Raw genomic sequence first — 23,653 nt, forward strand, 5'->3', positions numbered from 1 at the left:
CTGCCAGCCCAGCTGCCCCGGAGGGCCTCCACTGAGCCCTCTCCCTCGGGCCCGACAGCCGCCATTTCCACGGCGGCCTACGCAGGGTGGGCCCGGCGAGGCGAGGCGCCCTGCAGCACCCGCTGCGCTCGCCCGTACCGCACCACGGCTTCCAGAAGTGCTGGAACCGCTGCGGGGAAAACACTTCTGAGACGGGGAACAATTCTGAGGATGACGTGAACTTGTACTCTCTCCATTTTTAAACTGGGATTATGTCATGTAATATTCTTAAAGATATTCCCCAGGGCCAGTCACTTTTACAGTGAATAATATCTAATCACCCATTTCTTCCCATGTAATATACTACCGCCTTCTAAATTTGTCGATCTAATTAGCTCTTTCCCCTAACACTCGGTATGATTAAATCTGTATTAAAACTTTCTGTGCAGCACAAGAGCAGACACACCTGAGCATTTACTAAATTTAGCAGAGGACAATATTTAATGGGTTATTTTTAATGGATGCTGAAATTGTGGCAGAAATGAATTCTGATTTGAATTTCTTCAGCCTCCTTATTTTTTCCTCAGCTCTCTTAAATTGTATATCAAGCAGATTAGAAAGAATAATGGAGAAACCTACCTGCTACCATCCATCAAGTATCTCTCAGAACTAAATTAACAATGAGCACTTTATGCAAAAAGAGGTGGATGAAACCGGGTTTCTTTATGCTTCAGCTTCATCATTTTGTAAGACGTGTCAGACTAGACACACTTGGACTCATCTCGCAGTTTCCATGCAGTTTAAGCAGGGCAAGCACAAGTGCTGGAAGCAGTTCCCGATGATTTTCCTAACTTGCATTCAATCCGAATTTAAGGAAGATCTGCATGTATTTGGGGTAGTTAAATTGCTTTGCATGAGTGGAGTAAAACCCCTGCACTCTGCCAGATCCGCCACCTGACAGGGAAAACAGCTGCGTGCTCTTCCCCAGGGCCAAACAGGGCTGCCAAAAGCTTCCCTATGGCTACAGGGCGAGGGAGCGGAGACCCAGCAGTTACCTGAGCTGTGCCGAGGTGCAGTATAAGGGCACTGCACGGGTGCTCTTCGATGGGACTCTCCCCTTGGAGCACCCTGAGCACCTCGGGCGCAGCGGCCGCGCTGTCTCGGCCCCTGGGAACAGGGGCATCTTGAGGCTGGTTCCTTTGCTTCGGAGAGAATTTAAATTACTCAGAGCAACTGGCGACTAAAGACACAAAGCAGGAAGGATGGATGAAGGAACTATTAGCTCAGAGAAAAATGGGGTAAAAAGCTGTGATGAGACCTTTTCCAAATCCCTTCGCAGTCATTCATTAGGCAGCAGGATAGGAAACCATGCCTGTGTTGCTGGGGGCTCTCAACTGCCTTCAGAAAACCCCACGAAGGTCTTTGCGTGCCTCTAATTGGAATACTTTCTGTTGTCAGTGCAGGAATTCATCTGAGTCGTGTTGTGCAGGTTGAACGTCAGTTCTTGGCCCATTTAACTGTACAGCCACCTCTTTCATTAGAGTCCACAGGCAGAAAGATAACCAATTCCATCTTCATAATTACAAAGACATCCACAGCAGGAGACAATAAGGTTGTTTCTTACGGAGGATTTGAATTACTTCAATTATCGTGTCTGAAGCCTCCCATTCAGGGAAGCGTGAGGTTTGGGAATACTTCAGAGCAATCAATTGTACCTGATTGGTTATATTCAATAAAACTAGATGGGAGAATTTTTTTGTTCCCTTTAGGCAACACAAGCTTGTAGACTTGTAAAATTTCTGTGCTCCCTTCAGGCTGTCACTTGAACACAACAAAGGCACAAGCTGAAGAAGGGGACGCTAATATTCTGGGTGTATTTAGGCTACTTCTTTCTCAAATAATAGTTCATCCTCACACTTCATCCACAGAATTCAAAGAGTGGTGCTAAGGATGTCAATGCCATTACCCTCACTTTGTAAATAAAGAAACTGAGGCACACAACAGTGGCAGAGTTCTTCCTAAGCCAGGCAGCCTCAGGGGCTCAGCTCTGACTGCCAGCCCAAGGCATCAGACCCGGGCGCAGGGCGCTGCCCTGGGGAGGGCTGCACTTACCGGTTCCTTCCTGCAGCCTCCATTCTTGTCTGCTACCAAATTCCAACTGCCAGATTTATTTTTCTTCAACATTGGAGCAATGTTAATCGGAATTAAATGAAAAAAAAAAAAAAAAACTTTTCGGATTTAAAAAAAAAAAACTTTTGATTTAAAAGAAAACTGAGATTTTCATGTTATCACCCATTTGCCTTGCAAAATGTCTATGCAAATTGCCTTTGTCGTGAGGGGACTTCGGGTGCAGAAGAGGTGCTGGGTGAGCCCTCGCTGCTGGCTGCAGTTCCAGGTCGCACAGCAAGGAAGAACGGCCTGATGGTCAAAAGATAGATCTGGCATGGCATTTGGATTGGTCATGGCTTTATGCTCTCCTACAGGTCCCTATCAGCATATTTTACAAAATTTTTATCACCAAAGTGATGGAAAAGGACCCCTGCATAGACAGTAATTTGGACAAACTGGAGTGCCCTCTGCCTGCTCATGAGGGCAGGTGCTGCGAGGCACCGGTACGCTTTGCAGAGCGGCTCAAGACCCCATGTGGAAAGTGATCTGGGAAAAGGAATCGCCTTCATTCATGTCATACGGGCAGAAGGAAAGGAGATCCAACCCGTTACTGTGTAAGGCCATAGCTGGCTTTCGGCACAGCGCAGAGTAGAGCAGGAAGGTGTCACGAACCCCACCCCTGACCAAAGGACAAACCCATTCCCAAAGCAGATTCATTCTGCAAAAAAAACCCAGCCAAGCTGAAGCTTGATCTCCAGTACTAAAGAAGTTCTCACGACTCTCATTAAAATGCACTTTTTCTTCCTTTTCTCTCTGGTAGTCAATAAGATAAACAATAGGCTAGTGGAATATAAAGAATGTGCTTTGTGCATTGTGGATTCACAAAAATGCTTTACAGCATTAGAGAGCGAACACAAAAACTGAGCTGATGATGTGTTTATTTCTGTATAAATATGTTTTCCTCTGGTGTCACTTTTGGCACGGAAGAAAAGAAACATGTTTCCTCCTAAACATTTCAAAATGGCCAGAGGATTTAAAGCGAATCCTCACTAAAACATTTGTAATCCTGTCTCTAGAAGGCATACAGAAAAATGGATATGCCTCAAAAACCCATGACACGTTAATGTGTTGTTTTTTTTTCACATAATCCACTCCTATTTAGCCAGGCATCTGACTTGCATTTAATTTGAAGCATGTACATGAGTTCAGACTGGCTTAAAATTCTACATTGAATAAAAACTCTTCAGTGTGTTCTTCACTGATTCGAGGACATAGCTGTGAACTTACTGTTACCTCTAGGAGTTGCGACTGACGTTAAGCACTCCATCAAATCTCCAAACATCTCACTGGTTCCTAGATTATTACATTCCCTAAATGTTTCCCCTAAGAAAAGATTATTTTTCCTCTTCGTTCCCACCTCTCATCAAAACCCTAAGACCTAGTGGGACCATCCAGTTAAACTGAAATTAGATAATATTTTCATATCTGTTTCTTCACTGGCCCCAAAATTTCTTCTGGGGAGATAGGAGAGTTGTTCTTTTTGAGGGAAACGTGTATTTACGAAAGCTACAATTGCTTTGCTCATGAGAATGCCGTGCCAGTTCAGCACACCATCCTGGATCAGCAAAGCACTTAGGCAGCTATTTCATTTAGGCAGGTGTTCAAATCCTATTGCCTTAAGCAAAGCAGGTATCTAAGCAGGTTGCCATGCAGACCGGTTTCAGCATCAGCTTTGCTGTACTCTGGTCTGTGGCTTAGCCCTTTGCTGGTAAGCTGCCTAAGACAGCCCTGCTGCCTCTTTCAAGAGCTGGACAGAGAAAGTTGCAGAAAGTAATATTGTGCACTCCCCAAGGAAATTAAAGTGGTCATGTTAGAGCTAGCTTCTGCGATGGAGAATGAAAGATGCTTGCAGTACCAGTGAAGTATAAGATATTGTGAAATAGGACTGTGGCTTTTCAGAGCTTCAGCTTGAGCATGAACTATCTTATCTACAGACAACCTTGGAGTCTGCTCCTACATTTGCTTTGCAAAGAAAAGGAGGATTTAAAGAAAAATAAAAACTTCTTTCTTTACTTAAGTGTCACCTGAAAGTTTAAATTTAGTTATTAAAAAGTCTCTCTGTACTTCTACATGCATTTTTAAATATAATCATTAAAATAAAACCTTAGCATGATCCACCTTACATAACTTTCTCCACAATTTAAAAATAACCCGCACAACTTCCTGGCACTCCGCGTGCATCACAGCAGTTACCGAAGAGGCAGGTACCCTGCCTGCAGTGCACGCAGGACTCATGCCTCGCCCTGAGCTCAGCTCTCCCTTTGCAAAGCTTCCATCTCTGGGTACTGAACCCCTGCACCCCACGGCACGGCTCTGGTGGTGCTGGGGCTGTGCCCAGCTGCTACCGGTGCCCAGCCCGACCCCTGCCTCCCCTGGAGGGTCCCTGATGGTCCCTGGTGCCGGGTTCCCGAGGCCGAGGCAAATGCACACACGCTGGCTGCACTGCAGGGACCTGTTCTTTCTGCAGGTGGCATTTCTTTACTTGCTGCAAGAACATTTAACATTGTAAAGAGCTGTTTATGTCTGGAGCTAGAAGCAGCATCACTCTGCATCGTAGGTTGGCTCCTGGCTAACTGAATTACCAGAGAATCCTAAATCTTATGTTATTCTGGTCCAATAAATATTAAAGTCAGGGAAGAAGCTCATGAAGAATCCCAGGAGTACAAATAAAAAACAAAGCTATCTTTTTATTCATGCCGAAATCAAGCAATGCATTAATAGAGCTTCGTAAAATCTTCCGTGTATTGCTCTGTACCACTCTGTAGCTGAACCCTGCACTATCCACCCAGGGAGGATGGAGTCTGAATGCTCTTCTGTTCCAGCTAAAGATCCCAAGAAATTCTCAGAAGCAACCAAAACCCCAGGAAATCAGTCAGAATTGCAGAGTGGAAAGGAATGCCCACATGAGAATGATAAATGCACTGAAAAATAAGGAGAGCAAGGATATACATCAACATAGGTATATAAATCATGTAGATGTGTGATTAATTTGTTATGCCAGCTATGCCTGTTGAACTGTTAAAGCGATACTAAAATGTGATTGAGGGACTTGTGTGAAACCCTAGGCAAATCTCGCAGGCCTTCATCCCTGTCTGGAGTAAGTTATTACAGCTCTACTCAACCCACCTAAGTTGACAGTTCATTAGGATCTAGCCCGTGGTAGCTACAGAGAACTATTACCGAGCATGCATCAGACCAAACATCCAGCACACTTTATTTTCCATTTCCCAACTGTGTCCTCTCCCACACCCATTGAGCTCTGTCCTCCTGAGCAGACACAGCTGCTCCAGGCGTGCAAACAAAATCCACAGCGCACAGCAGGCAGGGAGCACGGCAGGGCTCGGACCTCACGTCCTCCCGGCGCGACCCACGGAGCTCGGCTCCGTGCCGCTGCTCCAGCCCCGAGCCAGGTGGGACGAGGCAGGGAGCCCTCGGCGCCCGCCGCCAGGCTGCTGTGTCACCGCTCGGCTATTTATAGGCTCCCGGTTGTATCCAGGGAACCGCAGGATGTTGACTGTTTTTCTTCTATGAATAAAACATGGATATTTTCCTGGCTGGAGACGCTGAGAGCTGCTTGAGATTTAGCATTTTCCCCTCTGATTGGGCTGATCAGCTGAGCTGGTTACTGGTACTTCAGACACAGAGAAAGGATTTCAGATTTGGTCTGAGAGAACGTTACAAACACGAGGTCAAAACGTCCTTTGCTGTGACAGAATGTCACTATCCTATCGATATTATGGAAAAAAATGATAAAAATACAGGAAATTTGCCTTTTTCTTTCAGATAGCATCATTTTTTCCATTTTTTTCCCCTCATGTCAAAAGATAAGCACCAAGCCTGCTTAGGGATCTCTGCACTGCAAGTTCGCTGCAGCTCTGTCTTTAACATCTGTAAATGAGAGGTCCAGTTGTGTACCCAACTACACAAGGAATGGCCCAAATATTTTACTCCTCTCCTGGTTAAGACAGTTTGATTTGTTTTCCTATTGAAATCCCCATTTCTGCACAGTCCTTTTGTTAGAAAACATGAGACCTGATACATACTGCTTTATTGCAGCCTTGTGCCACCCTCATGCTATAGAGTTATAACAGCATAAAGACAACAGTTTTTCAAGGACCTTCTCCATTGGATCAATGGACAACAGATGACAGGACAAACAGGAGACTGTGTCCGTCAAGCACGCTATGTCCTTTTGTTCATCAGTGTTAATACACATCCTGTTACCTGCAAGTTACCACGTCCACCCCAACTCCTCTCTCCCTGTTGAAAAACTAATTCCAAGTTTCCTACAGTGGCACCTGAGATGTGAAATGATAAAAAGAAGGTCAGTTTAGTGGATACATTTCTCCATATAGTTTTGAAGTAGGTCAAGTAATATAGGGCTTGGCATCACTCTCAAAGTAATCATAACTGGAATTAAATTTAGATCTCAGTAATGAAGGTGCTTGAAAAGTCAAAAACTCCAGGTCTGTTTCTGTGGCCCCTCCACCAATGTGGGCCCTCTTTCCTGCAAGGAGCAGGCCCCCTGGTTCTATATTCATCTGAACGGATGGTTAAGTGTAGCACTTTCACAGCAACTTTCATTGTAAAATTTCAGTTTATTTATGAGCTTCTATAAAAAACACAACCTTACAGCTACCTCTGCAAGATGAATAAATACCATTAGCCTCTGCTTTTACAGCTGAGGGCATTGCAGCATTGGAAGATTAAGTGAGCTGCCAGGGTCTGTACCACAGTGGTGTGACCAACCCAGAGAGAGAACCCAGGCTTTCCCGGTACCTAAGCTACATTAGTCGGAAAGCCTTATTTTCAGGTTCAGAAAGGCTTAACTTTAACACATAATTTTCATGGTTCGCTAAACTGCTTGGTTTGAGTTGGATTCACAAGAAGAAAAAAAGAAAAAAAGCAGCACGAGAAGTCTCTTCTGTGTTTCAAACTATTGTACATTAGAAACCTTGCAAGAAGAAAGCCTGACCTAATGAGATTACCCAGTCTACTATTTTCAGGGCTAACCACACTAAGGAAGAACAGAAAGGAAAACACATTACTGACTGATAAATAAAATAAAACTCATTTTCTGATTTATTCTGTAAACTAAAACGCTAGAAGAACCTCTAAGGCTATATTAAAGCCGAGAAATATGTAACAGCGAATCAATGTTAAAGGCCATCTCAGCATCCTTTTATCTAACCAGGATTGTAAACACACTGCTACATTCCCAAAGCATAAAATCCATTTACACTTTGCATACTTGAAAAGAAGTCTAATGCATTTTGAAAGCCACAAACTTAACTGCATGCTTCTCCCATTTAATAAAACAGGACTTAATAAGATTTGCAGGAGGCATAAAAGGCAAATTGAACCCTATAGTTGAGTGTGCAATTTCAGGTTCCCAGCAGAGAGGCAAGCCTAGTGATGGGGAAAATGTAACACCAGAAGGATCAAAGCAGGATAACAGATGACCAGAAATTTCAAGAAAAAGTCATGACATGTAGACTCAGCACTCAACTTCTTGCAATACTTCTTTTGACACTTAGCAGGTGATTCGTAACGGTGACAAAGAGTCAGTTTCCAAACCCACTTCTCCCAGAAGGATTTCACATCTCGGGGATAACATTACTTCCCAGCTACCCAGGTCTTGTTACTTTTGGGTAGCAGAACCAGACAACCAAACGCTGGCTCCCTTGGTTAGTGCTGCTCTCATCATCAGGCACGAACACGGCTTCCCTGAGGGTGCTGGTTCAGCCTCAGGACTCGTGCCTTCCCCCTGCTCCGGCCACTCTCTGGTGGCAGTTCAGCCCTTGGGGCTCAGGGCTCAAGACATCCAAGACCTGCAGTCAGTTATGTACCTAGGCATCCACCCACCTGTGGACATGACCCCTAACAATCCAGGGCTTTTGAGATGTCTTTGCGGACACCTCGTAGGACCCAGCAAAAGCTGTACGAGTACTGAACGGGGAGCTCCTCACCTCAGAGCCCTCACACTCTGGCCTGCTCTCAGGACTTATACTCGTACTATCTCTGTGAAGCCCACGATGCTGGTAAAGCCTAAGTGCACGTAGTACTTCTCCCTCTGCTGAAAAGTAAAGATGCAGACATGAAGCTTAGTTTGAAAGGGTATATACACAGCAGCAAGCTGAGAGCTTACCCACAAGTGGTGTAACGCACGGCACAGGCTCCGTGACTCAACACAACAGATGCTCTTGATACCTGCCTGACTCTCTGTGCTGCGATTCGAAAGCTTTATGGTAACACTGAAGCCAGAGATGTCAGAAGAAGACAGAAAGGCTCCTGGAGCCTCAAGCAAGCCGTGGCTCAGGCTGTCAGAGGGAGGAACTGGACACCAGCTTGGAGTCAGTACATGAAACGTGCACACACAAAATGAGAGGGGTGCTCCCGCACCCCTGCGCAGTCACCGCAATGCCTGACGTTAGTTCTTCCCCTCGCTGCCTCCCCCTCCCAGAGACCTTTCAGCAGCTCTGGGAGCCAAGTGCTGCTCTGGGAAATGGCTGCCAGCCGCGGGCAGGTGTTACCAGGACAACAGGGATGAGGCCCTGCAGCCCACAGGCAGGCCCGGACGGGAAGGGGCAGGGGGTGAACAGGCAGGGAGCCGATTGCTGTGGAAATACCCGCCTGGGAGGGCGCGTGGAATCACCAGGGATAAGGTTTGTCCCTTTTCCCTTAATGTCTGTGTGAGGGTGCACCAAATTCTGTGCTCTTGTCCTGACACAAAGTTCTGAGCTGCGCAAATAAATCCAAAAAAAATCGGGGTTCCCTGCTGCAAGCTGCCTCACACAGGAAAGGATCTCTGTGGAGCTTCTGTGCTCTGCCTCTCGTCGTTCCCCTTCTCACCCTGCTCCCATCGCCAACCCCATATCCCAGGGTGGCAGCGGGTGTTTCCACGGCAACACGACATAAAGCAACCGTTTCCTCTTACACGGTAGAAATGTTGAATGGCTGAAAAGAATTGGCTTGGGAAAACCTGGAAATTCAACTAAAAATAGGAAAGTTAATAATGGAAGGTGAGAGTGGAAAGCTGCTTGGGGACTTCAGACCTTTTCTGGAGGCCTTGTGCCGGCTGAATGCAATTGCTGCCTCTCTTTTTCCACTCTGAGGAGAAGAAAGATTTTGTTTTCTGGTAAGATGCGAAGCACCTCTGGCAGCGCTGTCCCTTCATTCAAACCTATTATTAGCAGTAGCTCTCCTAATTCTATTTTAATGAAATAGAAATGATTCTGAGGGACCTAGAGAGCAAGCAAAGAGAGGCAGAGCCCCAGATCCCCCTAAGGAACAGACTCACTTGGGAGCACGCACCGTTACAGCAAATGGGCATAATTTGTGCTCTGATGTCCTGCGCAGCCTTACAACAAGTGACAAATCAATCATTATACAAACATCCTTTGATAATCAGTGTGGTTACATTAATTACGATAAATGCTTTTAGCAGCTGCAGTATGTGGACGCAAAGCATAATTTCATAGGAATCACATTACCCTACTTTTCTCTTCAGGTCCTGAAAAGTCTCTCCGAAATGTTCATACTTCAATAGCTGGATTCAGAGTTTACAATCTACACTTCCAAGTGTTTAATTGTAGAAAATGCAGAGTCCATTACTGTCACAGTTATTAAATATTAAGTAACATTCTTTGCAAAAAGACCCATTACCGCTTTACAAATTACAAATATACCGGAGGACTATATCAGTTTCCCGACCCAGGGGATTAATAGTAGCAGTTGTTGCACAGCAACACGGTACAGCAGATTAGGACCTCACCTAATGAATAACACTGCATCCAATTGAAATTGCAAGGAAATTTAGCTTGCCAGAATGCAATTACAGAAGTTTAAATCTGATTGGATCACAATATTTCTGTATTCTTAAAAAGTGCATCTGTAATGAGTGGTAGAGAGCAATAGATGAGTGTGGGTTTCCCATTGGCCTTAAAGTAAGAAGAAAGAGGGGTGGGGCCTGAAAGCCTTTGAATTAAAGTGACAAATTTTACGAAACTGATCAATGGATACATCTTCACATAATTAACCTCTGGAATTCAGTGTCACAGCACAGCATTTAGAGTAAGAGTTCAGCTTCCTTTTCAGAAAGACCAGACATTTCAATCAAAACCAGGAATTGATGGTCAAAATAACACAATATGAATTTAGAAAAGGTTATAATTCTTTTGAATTAAGAGAGGAATGTCCTTGGTGGTAGGTTTTCCATCACTGCCTGCTCAGGGGCTCTTTTTTCAGAAGCAATTCACATTTGTCACTGTGAATGACAGGATGCTGAACTGAACGGGTTTCTGGAGCAACTGCTCACAACACTGCCTGTGTTTTTATATTCCCTCACATCCTAATGATCGCAAGGGGTCAGATCCTTGGTTTTATGTCTTATCATGGAGCTTTAAGAGAGTCTTTCAGGGGATTTTGGTAAAGCAGAACAGCTACATTAATTGTGTGGGAAACAGAAAGCACGTTTTGGCACTTGCTGCAGCATCTGTGTTATTTCTGCATTAAGCCTATTGCTGTGAAGAGGATTTCAAGTTCAGTTCCATGCTAGAAAGACCCTTGTTGTTTGGATAGTAAAAATAAAAAAGAAAAAAATGGAAAAAGGGCACAGCCTAAATATTTGGATAGGCTCTAAACCAGCACAGAGAAAAGAAGGAAGGGCGCAGGAGTGCTGCCTCCTGAATGCAGCACAACAGCTCCTTGGTGTTTGAGCTGCTATTTTTCATCTGGTATAGACAGTGCAGTCTAGATGATGGAGCGATTTGACAAGAGCCTTGATATTTTAGTGTTAAGGGAAATCAAAATGAAAGAACGTGCAGGAAGGCTCCGGCTGAATTACAGCCTGGCCTCCCTGAAACAGAGGAATCAGGACGCAGACCACACAACTGGCTGGTCCCAGCAGAGCCTCAACAAGGAGCCTCCTGTGAGCACCCAGCTGGGAGTTTGTATGATAACAGTCCTGGGGCATGCTGGGCCCCCTCCAAAGGCAGCACAAAGATGATTACCAAAAGTGCCATATCTAAACCATAAAGATAAGTGGAAACTCTTCTTAACGTACTATTTAGAGAGGATTTCCCCCCAGTATTTAAGACAGAACTTTCATCAAAATACCGAGAACTGTAATAAATTTTGAGTTCAAGCATCCTATTCTCAAAGACTTCATACTTCATGAAATCCATTTTGCAGGTTAAGGGATTCACTTTATTTGAAGCATGTAGAGAAAGACTTTGTGCAAGGATTTAGGAAAACGCACAATTTGTGTTTTCAGGAAAAAAAGCCCTGCCACTTCAAGATAAAGGAGACAAAGTAAACAAGTCTAAAGAGAATCCTGAAACACCTCCGTGAGACCCCTACTGCTGTCTTTCACTACCTTATTTCTTAGGCTTTGGTCAGAGCCTTTTCTTTTCTCCTCAATATGAGATCCCCTGAGGAACCGGTGTCCTCAGGTCCTCGGAAATCCAGCAGTCCTAATGGGCTGTCCCCACCTCCCCCAGCTGTGTCTTACAGGGTTACAAATCAGGACAGTTCCAATAGTTATAGCACTTTTTACCAAAGAGGGGCTTAACCCTGTATTTTCGTCAATTTTCCCTAAGCCTCTTGGCATTAGAAGATCTGAAAATAAACCCTCTTTCATATTTGGTGTGGTTTTGGAGTCTGATTTAGAAATGGTTTGAGAAGAGCTTTGTTCTCCCTTTTTAGCCTTTATATCAGTCATTTTATCTGATATATGATAAGCTCAGATGAGTTTAAACTGATTCATCCTATTTTTTAATGTTTAAATGTACTCTGCTGAAGCTCCATCATAATGTCACATACTTTTAAAATGAATAATTCATCCTGCCCACCTCTTCTGAAATGCCAAAAGGATACTGCGCCTTACCAGCTAGAAGCAAATACCTTTAGTAAAGAGTACACAAGGAAACAGCGTAATTTAAGAAATAAAACCAACCTGAAATGCACCACTACAGATCTCAATACCATGATCTCATGTAGGAGAGCACAGATTAAAACCCTGAAGGGAGAGAGAAGGGACGGTTCAGAACAGAGACTCAATTGTTCTCTGCATTAGGCACTGATTGCTCCGTGCTATGTGGCAGGATTCAAGAAGTACCTGAGATCCACTGACAGGTGCAGATAAGACTCTTCTAGCAAATGCCTGTCAAGGAACTGTGTAAGAAATGACATTGATTTTATCCCCATGCTGCTACTATTTCAAGGGGAGCCTTTGTCAGTTCTATTTTTAGCCGCTATATTATGTACCTTGCTAATAGTCGGGTAGAGTTTTATCAATTTTGAACCCAGCAGGGATCAGGTTAAGACTCTGGAATGAATGCCACTTTGTGCGAAACTGGTGTTTGCCAACTGGAATAAAACACAGGTATAATGAAAGAAACCCAGAGAACTTCAGGTAACAGGCAGAAGAATTTCCCGCAGCCATACGGCACGATGGTTTCCTGCAGTCACTGTGCCGTGGCACGCGCATACGGCTCTTGAGGGCTCGGCACGCTGAAGTCTCTCTCCCAGCACCAGCCTCGAGGCAGGGGCAGGCGGGTTCTGTGCCTGGCCTCCAGCAGCCCCTCGTGCCCCTTACACGCAGATTTCCTGCACAACAGAGCACTCCACAATGCTGATAAATGCACGTTTATGTAGGCTGATATTTGGGGACCTGATCTTCATTCATATTTCTCAACTGTTTTATGCAATGATATTTTTACGGAATCACAGGCAAAACACAAGACAAACTCTCCACTGGAGATGCTAGAGGCATCTGACCACTTTTGCTGAATGTTTGCAGCACTACTGAGAACCCTGTCACTCTCAGGACCCCATTTCAGACATCGGCAGGAAGAGTACAGCAAGGACAGACTTGAACCATTCAGCCCTGCTTTTGTGGAGACGGGCTTTCAGAAAGCCAAGCAGCTCTCCAAACACCTTATGAGTGTGGAATAAATAAAAATTAAAGCAAAGTAAAAAAAAAAAAAAAAACTGTAAAAACTCCAGAGTCATTTTCCATCAAGAGCCCCATACTGCTCATCAAACATTGAAGAGCAGTCTGTGAATATCTGAAAAAATGACCTCATTGTCATTCTTCAAATCTTCCCTTCAAGCCTCACAGCACAGCGAAGCTTGCAAAAGAGCACCAGATGAATCTAGACTGCTGTGGCCACACGTTTTCACATTCACCAACATCTTTTCACTCACAACTATTTTTCATGTGGTTGAAAAGAAAAGCAAATGTGTCAGCAGAGCCCCTGAACACCCACCCGGGCTCCTTCTAATGTAACTTGTACGGGGAAGGAGAGCAATGAGGCAAATGGTTTTAGCGCTGTGTGCGAATCTTCCAGAGTCTTAACTACAAACCCAAGGAGCTAAACCACACAAAGCATCGCATTGCTACAGGTAGGTCCCAGATAGCCCTAATTATCAGCACTTTGGGGCAGGACTAGGTGAGAGGCGCTTACACCCCGACAGAGGACTCAGTTCTGTAATGCCTTACACATGATTGAATCTTTGTTGGTCTCCAATTAATCTCGGAGGGCTGATTGCAAGCACTCTGAACCCTGGTGAGAAATTAACATGTGGGGGATCCCTTCAAAAGCAGGGTAGGAAAAAGCAAAGCCCTAAAGCAGAAGGTGTGTCCCGAACCCCAGGCAGAGAGCTGGCAGAGACGGCAGGCACAGCACAGGGTGGTCACAGGCAGCGCTGAGCTGGGCGGCGGCGACAACGCGCAGGGGACTGCGGCGTCTCCAACACAGATCCCTGGCAAAAGCAATGCTTGTTCACACTGTCAGCTCCTGATCAGCCTGAGTCGCACCGCTTTCCTTTCAGACGCTGGACGGCTCCCCGGGGAGTATTAGCAGGGTCCTGGGGCCTGTTCTGAGGTCAGGCAGAGCGGTGGAAGTGGCGCAGAGCCCGTCCTGCACCAGGGGGACGGGTGAGCTGGGGGCACGGGCCTGGCATGGAGCCACCAGGGTTTGAAGGAAACTGTGTGATATATATCTCTATGTATGCGTACGATTGCACAGTGCTTTCATAAAGCCTGTAATACTGACGGGGACAGGGCAGGGCGAGTTGGGGTCAGATTTTTCCTTTTCCTGTATAAACCATCACTCAGCAGTGTCATTTATAACTGCATATAAAAGAAAGTTACTCATTTCAGAAGTCTTGCTAGACTGTAGACACCAAAACGCCCAATGGGAGAAGCATGGCAGAATGCACTGGTAAATAAGCACAGGATGGGACGCTGAAGACCAGGGATTCATTAACAGCTTTTAAGGCAAGAAGGGAACATTATGCTCATCCCTAGTATTGGCTGTTCAATGTCCCAAGGCAAGAAAAACCCTTCTACTTGCAGACATGTCACGACTCACAACTGATTTGCTTAATTCTGAAATATACTAGTGCTTTCTATCGAGCTCTGTAGCCCCTTTTTGCTACCATTTTTTATTAGGTGACTTGGTTTATTCTAGTACCAGCCTGCTAGGGGAGTTACCAATAGCTGCTAAGGAGATATTCTCAGTTCCAGAAGTCTCACAATTCAAGAGGAGGTGATTTAAAAGTGGAAGGGACCCACTGTGCAGATGAAGAACAGGAGCACACGGACTGACTCCTGAACTATATATACCGACCTCTGTTCCAGATCCAGCATTGATTTAAACAGTGCTTACAGTAAAGGAGGCACTTAAGTGCTTTGCTGGATGACGACTGGGACACCGAAGGTCTTGGTGGGTTCAGCTCCAGCTTTTCCCTGTGGTAGCTAAGTCCCTTTTGTTACGTTTTGCTATATTTCTGTCACTTCAAGGAGAATATTAAGCCTTGTCTCTTACTAGCCATCTGCAAAGAGAAGTCTAATAAAACTCTGTAATGAGTTCTCACTGCAGAATTCTTACCCGCCATCCACATTTTGGACACCTTTCACCTCATACGTCCATAGAAAATGACCTTTCCTACATCTCATGGCTCTGATCTGTTAACACTGAGTTCTACATTACATTCACACCCCCCATGACATGACTTAAATCTGAACCAAGACAAGGGTAAAGGGCGGGGGGGGGGGGAATCCAGATTTAGCTTCTTTGTAATTGATGATTCCACTTAAGAAATAGAAAGTACTACTCAAGAGAGGATAAAAGATACCTTCTATAGGAATGCATAAATTTACAGAGGGACACACAGCTTTCATGACTCATAGGAGGATTTACTATCTATATTGCCTTTTATCATGACAGCTTAAAGCTCATCTGCTGCAAATGGTTTCAAATTAAATTTCTGGGGTATGAACATGCAGGAAAATGATCCACTGACTACGGTACTGAACCTGGGGTTTGGCTGTGTTGTGCAAGGTGCTCTTTTGCTCCAGAGCCTACGTGACCACAGCATCTTTGTGCCTCAGTTCACCACTAAGGACTGTGAGTCATCCAGCTGCTGCAGTTACACCGATGAAGTAAGTTAATAAGAGAGACAGGGCAAACATCCTGTTTTGTTCTTGATTCACGTAATTGGCTAAGATGTAGCTTAATTAAGCAACCTTCCCTCCCTATAGGATGGTCTGACTGCCATCACTTACCATACGTAAAGCACTATGGTGTCACTAAATACTGTTCTTTATATTAAAAACTTGTATCGCAACATCACCGTGATAACTGTACCTCCCGCTGGCAGCCTCGATAGAAATGCCAGAGATGCAACAGGGCCTAGAGACTTAAATACCCTCTCAGCTCCAGAGCTGATGTCTTTCTCGCTAACACACGTTACTGAGGCTGTGCATGGCACAGAGCTGATTCTTGCTGAATCACTCGGAGGCTTTTTGCTGCTTGTAAATTACTCTCAGCCCGGCTGCTTCCCTGCCACAAGCATTAGCACGCAGCATCTCAACCGAAACATCCAGCAGGCAAATCCTAGCCTGTGAATTGCTGTCAGGTTCTGCCCCAGTAATATTCCTCTTATTCCTAAGCCTACGACTCGGGTGAGACGCATGGCACCCCCAGCCACCAGGGAAGGGCTCTGCTTGCAGGTGCTCCAAGCACTCCATTCTGGACTGACTGCTCAGAGGGGTTTACAGATGCATTACGAGACTTCCAGTTTTCGCAAACACTCATCTCAGTAGCCTGGATGCAGGTGAAAGCACCTCAAAAGATGACACAGTCGAGGAGAACATCTCAGCTGCCACCGCGGCGTGTCAGGTGTTTCGTCTGCTGCCCTCGCCCTTCTCCACTGCTAGCAGGGGCTGAGCTTTGCCCCGGGGCTGCAAAAAATCGCTGTGTTTGATGCCTGGATGAGTAATCATCCCGAATTCCCTGCTTCGCCCTGATCCCCAGCTGAGTCACTGGGTCCCTGTTGATACCCTGGGCTGGGTGACTCCTGCCTAGGAGGCTGCCAGGGATTTTTGCCATGTGGCAACAAGGGGATTTGATTAGTTGACTGTTTCCTATTTGTTTTAATTAGTAGTTTATTAGCCATATGTTAAATTGCACATTTCAACTACTCAGCAGCATTACTGGAAGTCAGAAAGTGTCTGGATGGGGTTCTGTTGCCTCCTGAGCCATGTGGGTTTTTGCTTTGAATGTAATGGCATGTGGTGGGAGTACACACCTCCATGGGTGCCCTCCCCATCTCCTCCTGTCTTATCTCACTGCGTCTCTCCTGCCACCTTTGTCAGCAGCAGGCAGGGAGCAGTGGGCCTGGTATTCACAGACACTGGGAGGTCTGCTGTAGGACCCCCACTGATCTCCGGGAGAATCGCCCCGATGAGTAATCCTGTGGTGTAGCAGATGAGTAATCTGCCTGGGTAGCAGATTAACATGAGCTTGAAATCTCTGCACTAATCACACTGTGGTGCTTGCACCTCTTTGTTTCTGCATTCACATCAGTCAGTCATATAAAAGTTAATAGGAAACAGATCAAGTCATAAATAGCAGTAGATTCCGTTTTAAACTCACTACAGCATCCGCAGAGACCTGAGAGCAGTTTACACCCAGCCCTAGTGCACGAGCTTTTACCTCGGACACATCCTGCCACTGAGGACTGCTGCTGCTGCACTCCTTACCATCACACAGCTCTCTCCAAAAATAGCTAGCCAGTTATTAAACAAATCCCATACACCATCACACTTCTCGTCAGGAAGACACTAGAAAGGTACTCGCAGCACATGGCTAAAAGCAGCCTCAGAAAGCTCTGGGCAACATGAAACGTCCCAGCCAAGTGCCAGCGAGGTGCGGCAGTGCCTGACCCGTTGCTCCCGTTGCCCCGCTGTCCGCAGGACATTTCAATGGCATTTACAGATTTTGATAAAAAGTTCCATTTTCCAGTACAGCTTCAGGTTTTACTACTTCTGCACACAGAAATGCATGAATGCTCTACTAATTTTACCCTTGACTACTTTTAGATTTTCATATTCTTATAATCTTTCTCCATTATAACACTACATGTCAAAGTAATTGCATAGAATTAAGCACCAAATTCTGGTTTACTGGCTAGGCTAATTTGTTTAAATTTGTTTTCCTTCCCCCCACCCTTCTGAGAACTGCAAACATCTTTTTATACAATTATCTTGATGGCCTCTCCATGCCTATTTTACTCCTTCACAGAAATGTTAAATATTTAGTTTCACACTTGCACCTTCTCTTGGAAAACATCTTTAAGTTAGGTTAACTGGTTCCCAATGCAGTTTACAAATGCAGGTTCCTAGATGTTTAGATTGACATTTATATTCTTTTTCCATCATTTCATGGCTTGTAATGGTCTAAATTGCAGTACCTGCACCCTCAGATACTACATTTCATCAGCATGTTACTCTGATTCACTTTTATGCGCTTGCTCCTTGTGTGGGCTCAGATCAATTTTTAGATTCTAATGACTGACACATTTTTAAAACACATTTCAGTTGCATGCTTACAATAGATCCCAGGTGCAATTTGCCAGTGCAGATGACTGCAGCCCCAAACACTTGCCATTTGCAGTAGGAATGCTGAGGAGCGGGTGCCCACAGCCATGCCGCTGGTGGGCACCGGGGGGGAGCCTCCCACACCCTGACGGAGCTGCGGCCCCCAGCAGCTGCCCACGCAGCCCCCAGTCCCTCCAGCAGCCCTGGGCTGAGGACACAGCTATGTCTTTAGTAAATAACCCACAGCAGGGCAGCAATGCTGTTTGCCACGGCTTAATAATAGCTTTTCTTGAGCTACCATGTTCCACTGCCCTCAAAGCAGTTAAACATCAACCTATTAATGCTCCCTGTCCTTTCCCCAGCCCGAGGGGCCGTGCCATACATAGCCACCACCAGGGGCCATGAAACCAAGGGAGAATGTTTATTCTGAGGGTGGCACAAGATGAGGCTGTAGAGCTGCCCATCTAGCACGAACCAGCAGCAGCATCCCTCCCTGGCCTTGTGCCAAGCGCGGTAACATTTTGTCATCTGTGCTGTGACAAAACAGAGGCGCTCGCTACAGGAGTACTACAAGTGGAAGGAGATTTTGATTAGCAGACCCTGGAGAAGGAGTTATATCCAGCAGCACATCCCAGAGCTTGTTCATACTGCTCTTCCCTTGCTCAGATCAACGCAGTAAGCCCAGGCCCGTGCACAGACGTACGGCCTTGCCTCGCGCGTCCTTTAGCTGACACACGCGCCCTGAGCCCTCCTGGCTCCTTGGCTCCCTGCAGTGTCACTGCATCCCCGAGCCATCACAGCCCGCTCCAAGACACTCGAGTCACAGACCTTGAACGTGACACCAGGGGCAATGAGCTCTGGCAGGGACGGCAGGATGTTCATCACCACGCTCTCGATGGCTGTGGTACCCCTCTGCCACACCAAGCATCGCAAACCTCTTGATGCTGAACTTCTCAAAATGCTGAGCACGCTCATATGTTCCCTGGCTCTGCTGATGGCCTCTCCCCGTGAAACGAGTTCCACCCTTCCCAGCTCAACCACTTTGTGATGCAGAGGAATCGCCAACACTTCCTATGGCACAAGACCCATGTTTGTGCAAAGATGCAGTGGAAAAAAACCTTTCTTCAAGAGCTGAGGAGTTTCATATTTATTCTCCCTGGTATACAGGAGATTATAACGTCGCTGGACATGTTAGTAAACACTGACAAATGGGACAAAATGTGGAGTTAATCCTTGAAGCCTGCTGAAACTAAATATTCTGTCCAATTTGCTAACAAGCACAGATAGAAACATACTCTGTGGCCTCAGCATAGTAATATTAAATATTTAAAGTTACTTACTAAATACACAAAGGGTCTGAACTTCCAGCTGGTCGTCGTAACATGCAGATTCTGAGGAAGTACATGGAAAGGAAGGCATGCCAGCAGCTCAGCCCGGGTGTGAGTAACTGCAAGTTATCCTTCAGCTGGAAAATAAGACAAATGAGACAGTATTAAAGCAACAGATTAGAAAAGATGCTCCCTTTATTAAAAAATAGCAGTACATTCTTTACATTTAGCATAAAATCTGCTGTAATTACCTAGCAGTTGGAAAGCAATTTGCAACAGGCTTTATTGTTCAGCATCTGTACCAAATTCTCAGGGAAACATCCACCAGGGAATAAAGTAAAATGAGATGTGCCACAGTAACTACAACAGTTAAATGTTTGCACAATGGAAATTTCAGTGAGGCTTAAATGAGCTACAATGCAATTCTACATTTGTGTTGCCTTTTTTTTGTTTTGTTACTTAAGGTGCTCTGGGTTTGACTCCAGCTTCTCTTTCTCCTGTATATACACACACCCCAGGAATGTTATAATCCACACCCACACTAGTAAGGTTATATTACCAAAAAAAAAGTTATTGTAAAAAGAAAAAACAAGTCTGTTGCAGCCATAGAACAAGAAACATTCTAGCAGATACCACCACCAGGACTTCATTATTTATCAGTTCATGTATCTCTTTGGTTTTAATTTCCACAGTAAAGAGAAACTAAAAAAGCTTGTAACAACTAATGACTTGCAAATTCACCACAGCATCCCAGAGGAACTATTTCATCCAGTGGAGAGAACTGGAGTTCACACCAGGCTTTGGGGATACTTAAAGGAAGCTACATTTTACTCCTGCTTACCCACTTGTAAATCTCACCTAACCCTACTTCAGCTGACACAGGCAGTAGAACAGGATTGCGTTGGGAGTAGATAGCTGAGATTTAGTTTTGCACCTCCCTGAGGCACGGATCATACATGAGAAGCCAGTCAGGAATTCTTGTCTGTCTCAGGTGTTGAAACCTGTGCCATGCAGGAAAAGAATCCAAGCCCGATGTTCCTCAGACTGTTAAGTTCCCAGGGGGCCTCACACGTCACATAACTACCACCTTGAATTCACTGGATACCTGTTTATTCCTTCTTTCTTTTTTCTCACTGATTAAATAACATCCCTTCTGATTTAATTTCAGACCATCAGATAAAATAGAAATGCATCTTTGCAAGGAAATATATCTTATGTTGAGTTCCAGCCTGAAGCTAAGCAGTATAAACAAATTCAGCCCTTTCAGTAATGAGGATGTGATTGCAGGAGTGCTTGGAATTAAGGAATATTAACAAATTCCCTCTATTTTTCTCCATCTAGAATTACGCTTCAGAACTCTACCTCGTGCTTTGCCACCCTACATGATCCTGCCCAATTAGGCTGTGTGCCCTCAAGCCTCCAAGCGGCTTATTAGTCTTACAAAATGCATAGGATTAAAAGCGCATGTCTAAGCTCTACAGGCTGAATTTTACTCAGCATGACTGCATGGATACAAATGAGAACAGAACTTGATTCTATATGTTTACAGTACCGTACAAAATGCTTTAACATGCTATATAAATATAAAGCGAGTTCCAAGAGGAGGAAGTTAATGTTCACGTCTCCTTTCAGATCAGGAGCAAAGCACACTCAAATGGGGTATCAAAGTCTTATCAGGCAAAATAATTCCCTCAATCAACAAAAAAAAGGAAAAATTCAACTAATGTTCAAAGAAATGTGATGAGCTGTGAGCGAAAGGAGCCCATGTAGATGTGATGATAGGGGGGATGTGACTGTGTGCTCTATGGGCTGGTAGGAAAGCCAGGAATAATAGAGAGCAAGGAGAATCAGACAGACATTTACAAAAGTCCTAGACTTTATTCAATGAATTATTTAAAGTCTATTTCTGATCCGGCACAGGAGTTCACTTGATCTCCTGAAGGAAGCAATGGGAGCCCCATCACTTCTGCCATTCAAAACTTGAACGAACAAAGCGATAGGAAATGCACAGCCCAGTACAATCATCCAGTGGCACAGGGCAGAATTACCGGGCAGCCTCTACCTGTTCCTCTGAGCTACATCTCCCTCTCAGAAAGGGACTGCTCTTCCTCCGAGCACTACACCAGACTTCTGTAGTGACACCGATCATTCTGTCTGAGGGGGACAACGCTGCTTCTGTTTCACAGGAAACGTAGCAGACACCAGCAGAAGACACGGTTTGCCTGGTTATTTATTGCACCTCGTGTGCACTGAATTCATGTGCACCTCCTGGGCTGCAATAAAAAGGGACCTACCACTTCACCAGAAATCGAACAGGCCATCTTCTGCACCAGAAAGGCCTTTCAGGCACAAACTGTCGTTTACTAGGCCTTCTGCAGACAAATAGCAGCAGGCTGGACAAGGCCTTTCAGACGTACCAAGTGATTGCATTAAGTGGTAACAACCTAGTCCCGAAACTCATTTTAGTAAGAATACCAAATGCTGGAGAGGAAGATGTTATCCAACAAAGCCTCTGAGCCCCAGCTGGTGCCCCCAAGCCCACGCACACTGCGATGGGCAAGCTTTGTCTTTCTTACAGCCGTACCTAAGAGTTGGGGAGAGGATAGGAATACGAGCCGAAGGTAACGACCTAAATCACTTGAAGGTGAATGACTTTAATGATTTCACCAAGGTCTCGCAGCAGTCATTTGGGAACATTTGTGTTCCAGCACAGTTCTACAGTTATGAGATCATGCTTCCTACTTCATTTCACAGAGAACAGAAAGATTAATGGAAGATGCATCTCCCCCACACACACACACCAAAAGCCTCTGCAGACCTCATGTCTCCACCAAAATGCCTGATTCCCCGGATTTGAGGGACCGCAGCACGTTTGTAGAAAACAGAAGGTATATCTCAGGACCAAGGATAATATCGACAGCCCAATTTTCCTCATTAGGTGAGAAGGGCACTTCTGTCTCAGGCTGAAGTCGCTTCATTTGCTAAACAGCCCCTTTATTCCTCCATCTTTCTTGATATCATGCAGGTGCTTATTACTTCTCCTTCTAAAATGTCTTTGGTTCTCTGCCCTACAAATATCCTTGACAACAAGTCCCACGGTCAGAGAAGAACCTAGAAATGTACACTCAGTTTACCTTGTTCAGCACATTTACAGTAGCTGGACCTACCCATAAATAACCATACTGCTAAAGGTGAACATGAACGAGCTGAGATACGTAGATTGATAGGGAGAATTTCTGAGTTCTGGGCAAAGCTGAGATACAGGCTTTCTCTCACTCCTATTGAGCTGCAGTAATTTCATGTCTTTGAGAAGAAGGAAAAAAAGCTGCAAGTATGAGATTATTACATTTTGTACATTATACCCTGATAGAAGCTAAAAATAGACTCCAATGGTTGCTAAGTGCATTTCAAATGGCTTTCCTTAGAGGTAAAAAGGGGATTTTATTTGAAAAGCCAGAAGGTGGGATTTATAATGTCTTAGAAAAGAGCTGAACAGAAAATCGCCAGTTGTCAGAACAGAAGAAGCAGGGAGCTTGCACTCCCTTTTCTTCTCAAGAGAGAAGACAAGGGCTGTTTGCAGAAAGACTGTTTGGGCAGTCCTCAGTGCACTACGTGAAGAATATGCGAGCGAACTGATGGCACTTTGCCTCTTCTTCCTTTACGCCACACCACAACGTTTTCATGGGTCCTACCACACCGCAGAGCACGTCCACCCTGCGGACAGCAGGGAAATTCAGGAAGACCTGCACTCGTTTTAGGTGGTTCTGTGTAGCTGGGGAAGCCCAAGCCCCACATGAGCTCATTTCCCTGCTTCACAGGGCACATCCATCGGGGGAGTTTGGGGACACTGGGACAGGAAAGCCTGCAGCTTTAGCCTGGTAACGGGGGCAGGAACTGGGTAGTCTCAACCCCCTGCCCCAGCTACCAGGTAACATCCAGCATCCTCTGGGCTTGGTGTATTAACAGCTTTTGGGCCTCCACAAAGACTAATTTCACTTCATAATTGCTTTCTGCTTAGCCATTTGGCATGGCATGCTTCACGTAAAAGTCTGTGTACAATAGTCACGTATTTTATTGCAGTTAACACGTTGTGTTAAGCATAAAACCTGCTTGCCTTTAGTTTGACTCATGCAATTCTTCCAAGGTCTGAAAGACTGAAGTGTAGGGACTGACTGCTATTCTCATTAAAAGCACTGTGATTATCATTTCGTAATAAAGAAAATGAACTGTTATAATAAAGATTTATAGTTGTAATTGAAAGACATCTTATGTCAGAACAATTTTTGAG

General features: G+C 45.1%; 2 protein-coding genes across 18 annotated transcripts in view; one reads left to right on the forward strand and one right to left on the reverse strand.

Moving 5' to 3' along the window:
* Positions 1–23,653, reverse strand: part of LOC308183394 (uncharacterized protein) — a 199,899-nt gene that overhangs the window by 107,747 nt on the left and 68,499 nt on the right. For all 12 annotated transcript variants that reach the window (XM_080569411.1, XM_080569409.1, XM_080569400.1 and 9 more), the window contains exon 2: positions 19,378–19,502. In XM_080569411.1, the coding sequence (XP_080425537.1) occupies positions 19,378–19,502 (125 nt within the window). The remainder of the gene's footprint in view (positions 1–19,377; positions 19,503–23,653) is intronic.
* The window catches only part of KCND3 (potassium voltage-gated channel subfamily D member 3), a 117,285-nt gene that overhangs the window by 28,068 nt on the left and 65,564 nt on the right, over positions 1–23,653 (forward strand). The gene's annotated exons all lie outside the window — the stretch shown is intronic.

Source organism: Anser brachyrhynchus (assembly GCF_964034855.1).
Source record: "Anser brachyrhynchus genome assembly, chromosome: 27".
NCBI lineage: Eukaryota > Metazoa > Chordata > Aves > Anseriformes > Anatidae > Anser > Anser brachyrhynchus.